Source organism: Echinops telfairi, unplaced genomic scaffold (genome assembly GCF_000313985.2).
Source record: "Echinops telfairi isolate 266 unplaced genomic scaffold, ASM31398v2 ScPeMD7_7400;HRSCAF=8409, whole genome shotgun sequence".
NCBI classification, from domain to species: Eukaryota; Metazoa; Chordata; class Mammalia; order Afrosoricida; family Tenrecidae; genus Echinops; species Echinops telfairi.
This window is the reverse complement of record NW_022111300.1, coordinates 7,159,775-7,163,636: the sequence shown is the minus strand read 5'-3', so window position 1 is coordinate 7,163,636 and position 3,862 is coordinate 7,159,775. Positions and strand designations below refer to the sequence as shown.

The 3,862-nt window shown below is 36.6% G+C and overlaps 1 protein-coding gene across 1 annotated transcript in view; it reads right to left on the bottom strand.

Annotated features, from left to right (window-relative positions):
* Positions 1-755: 755 nt before the first annotated feature.
* SNRPD1 (small nuclear ribonucleoprotein D1 polypeptide) overlaps positions 756-3,862 on the bottom strand; it is an 18,129-nt gene continuing 15,022 nt past the window's right edge. Inside the window, exons 3-4 of the mRNA XM_013004791.2 lie at positions 2,664-2,855; positions 756-935 (exon numbers count right to left, since the gene is read on the bottom strand). Of these exons, the coding sequence (XP_012860245.1) occupies positions 859-935; positions 2,664-2,855 (269 nt within the window). The 3' untranslated portion in view covers positions 756-858. The remainder of the gene's footprint in view (positions 936-2,663; positions 2,856-3,862) is intronic.

The window sequence follows — 3,862 nt, the reverse complement described above, 5'->3', positions numbered from 1 at the left end:
TTTAGTTCCCCCACATCCTATATACATGAGCCTTTTTTCTTAGTGCTGGAACAAACTGTAGTGCATTCGACAGGAAACTGCATGCATTTAAGGTATATTTTTAAGTTAAAGCAACATTAAAAAAATTTATTAAGGGTTAGAATTAATCCAATTTTGCTGTAAACTCAGTTGTCGTTTTGTTCTTAAAGGACTCCTTTAAGTCTCTGATACGGAACCAGACAAGTATATCATACTAACTAATTAGTTTTGATACTAGCATCTGCTAAATGATGAATATTAGCTATAGTTTCAACTCAAAAGAACCTAAAACTACATTTTTATAAGTAATCTGTGAAAAATAAAACTCATTAGCAATAAAAACAAATCCATTGACTCCTGACTTAGAAAGTAGCCATCAAGCACCTAAATCTCCTTGCAATAAAACTTTACGAATAGGAGGATCAATTTTAGACCCCATGCTGTACAACTTGGATTTCTGAAACGAGGTAAACTAACCACAAAGTGTACTGCTTCAATACAAATAGGCCCTACTGAATAGGAGTCAGATGGAGGAATACAATGCAGCTCCAAGGCATGCAAAATTAAAAAAGCATAAATTCTAGACACACTGACCATAAATTTTTTGTTCAAAAGATTAATATAAGGTCATCTGAAAGTAGAATTATCTGAATTATTCCTATCACTTAGCTCTTACCATGTTAATATATGGACATACATGAAATGATCATCTTTGATATAGACAACAGACCACGAACTGTCTTGGAACATTTACGTTTATTAAAAACTAACACAAACAAACAAAACCTGTACAAAAAATATCCCACATCACTTATCACTTTGAAATAATCTCCAGAGACATTATCGCCTAGGACCCCCTCTTCCTCTACCACGACCACGTCCTCTTCCTCTACCTCGACCTCTTCCTCTTCCTGCAACTGAGGGGAGAAAAAGCAAGTTAAACTCTCTTCTGCACAAATGCTATCTGGCACTAAAAATATCTATACACACTTTTTCTTCTCCTTGTAGCTCTTAATTGCAGTTGTAACTGAGATTTTTGTTTGTTTTATGCATGAGTGGAACGTGTTGTAAATAACATGCTTCATATTGTGGGTAGACCAAAAAAGTCTCAGTCATTATACTAAGTGGGCAGCCACAAAACAAGCAGCCCTTCTCAATGCTGGTGCTAGACAAATAGCCCCCATACAAAGAACTGGGATTTTTCAGTGGAATATCAGTTTCAAAACAATTATCCAGATATTGAAAACGTACGTCTTCTTAGTAGAGGCAAAATCCAACTTACTTCTAGATCATCCCACAGTGAGACCCAGCCATTGAAGAATCTAGTCTCTCATCCCCACCCCCCAAATCCCTTATTAGGTTTCACGTTAATTATGAATGGTCAAAGCTCAACGTAACCCTCTAATGTAAAAGACCACATAGAGGTCAAGTAAAGAAAACCAATGAAAATGAAGCCAAGCAAACAATAGGCTTAAAAAAACAAAACTATAGTTAATATTGTCAGTGATAAAAAATATTAAAACAGTAAAAGTATTCTATTAGAAATGACAGACAACCAGGAATATTATAAATTAAGTCTGTGCTAGATTGGAACACAGGAGCCCTGGTGGTGTAGTGCGCTGCACACTGGGCTGCTAAATGGCTCAGCAGTTTGAAACCACCAGCCATTCCATGGGAGGATGATTCTACTCCTATAAGAGATTTACAGCCTCAGAAATCCATGACGATATAAAATCAAGAATGTATCTCAAGACAAGCCAGTCAGGGTGCAGTACAGCAATGATAAAACATACAACTTTCTTCTAGTTCTTAAATGCTTCCCCCAACCCACTATCATGATCCCAATTCTACCTTACAAATCAGGCTAGAGGCTGTACACTGGTACAATAGGAACCAGAAACATAGGGAATCCAGGACAGATGATCCCTTCAGGACCAGTGGTGAGAGTGGTGATACCGGGAGGGTGGAGTAGAAAGGGGTAGATCACAAGGATCTACATATAACATCCTCCCAGGTTGATTAGACAACAGAAAAGTGGGTGAAGGGAGCTATCAATCAGTGACATGAAAAAATAATTTATAAATTATCAAGAGTTTATGAGGGAAGGTAAAAAACGAGGAGCTGATATCAAGGGCTCAAGTAGAAAGAAAATGCTTGGAAATTATGATAGCAATATATATACATATTTGTTTGACACAATGGATGAGTTTTGATAAGAGCTATATGAGCCCCAATAAAATGATCAAAAAAAACAAAAAAAAGAAAAGAAAACAAAAAAAGCCAGAATATCCTGAAAGGTTCTATTAAGTACCTAGAAATATGGACTGGGGGGTAGGGAGAGAATACCAAATCATTAAAAAATTTCAGAATACCAGGTATAGAGTCAATTTCCAAGTCTTCCAATGTAATGGGATAGTGGGAAGGGGAGGGAACAGGTAATGCATAACAATATAAGCACAGTATCAGTCTTTCTAATAACAACATCAGGAGATATAATAAATACTGATGTGCAAATAGTTTTATAATTTCTGCCAAATATAAGAAATCTTAAACTACCTAAAAAGGTTCATAAATGTTTTTTTCCTGAATATCGAATAAGTTCAAAATTACCACTTACAAAAACTTTGGTAACTCTTCACACTTACCAGCTTCCCTTTTCTTAGATTTCACCTTTGGTTCAACATCCACAAGTAGTGTATCCAGAGGCAAGCTGTCCGGCAGAATGAAGTATCGAATGTTATTTCCACGAATACTCAGGGTTTCCAGCTGTACAGGCTCTCTGTTCTTCAGGGTCATCTTCACAGCTTTAAGATGCGTATTCATGCTGACATCAACACCTGACAAGGGGAAAACATAGCACGCTTTACTTCACTGCAAATAAAATGTTCTCTGCACTGGGCCACTTTGTTATGGTTCATGCCCACGCACATTGCTGCCATTCAGTTTCAAAAGCTCATTCGATCCCTCTAAGATTAGTTCCCTTGGACTCCCATCACAAGCTTCTTCATCACCTACTGAGTATAGCTTTCCACAGTTCCACTCTCATATTAAGCTGGTAACTTCTACCTCTGTCCAGTGCCTACTATTATCTGATACAAGAGGGCCTCAAAAAGCCCACAGAAAAAATTTGGGAACCCTCATATATAATAGTCTTGTAAAATAATTTAATCATTTCCTCTTGGATGAGCTAAGAAAATGAGATACTAATCTCTATTGGAGACAACTTTATAGAAAAGGATAAGCCCTGGTGGTGTACTGGTGTGTGCTGAGCTGCTAAACAATAAGGTCAGCAGTTCAAACCCACCAGCCACTCCATGGGAAAAAGGCTTTCTGCTCCCGTAAAGATGTATGGTCCCAGACACCACATGGGTCCTTGTTTCTGTCCTAGTCACTATGTCTCAATGGCAATGAATTTGGTTTTTTTGTTTTCATGCAAAAGGAAAGATTTTGCTGAGTTTCTAAAATAAATTAGGATCTGAGCACACAGGAAAGAAGCAATCTATACTATTATTTCCTTTCCACAAATTATAATCACACTTTCTAACTCAACATCTACTTCAGTGGTCTAGAGAGAGTAGATGAAGTTTCTTTATTGAATTTTGGCAGAAAAATAATCACATTTCCTCAGATATGGTCAAAGACTATTTCAAGACACTGTGCTGAACTGAATTCTTTTGATAGCAATTGCTAAATTTTAGGACGTAAATGCTGCCTAATAGGAACATATAACTAAAATAGTATCTTTCATTTAGCTTATTAATACTTTAAATATCTTGGAAAAGGAATATTATGGTCATCTTTCTACTTATTTCACATATATTTTCTCCAAGATAATCAAACAGCC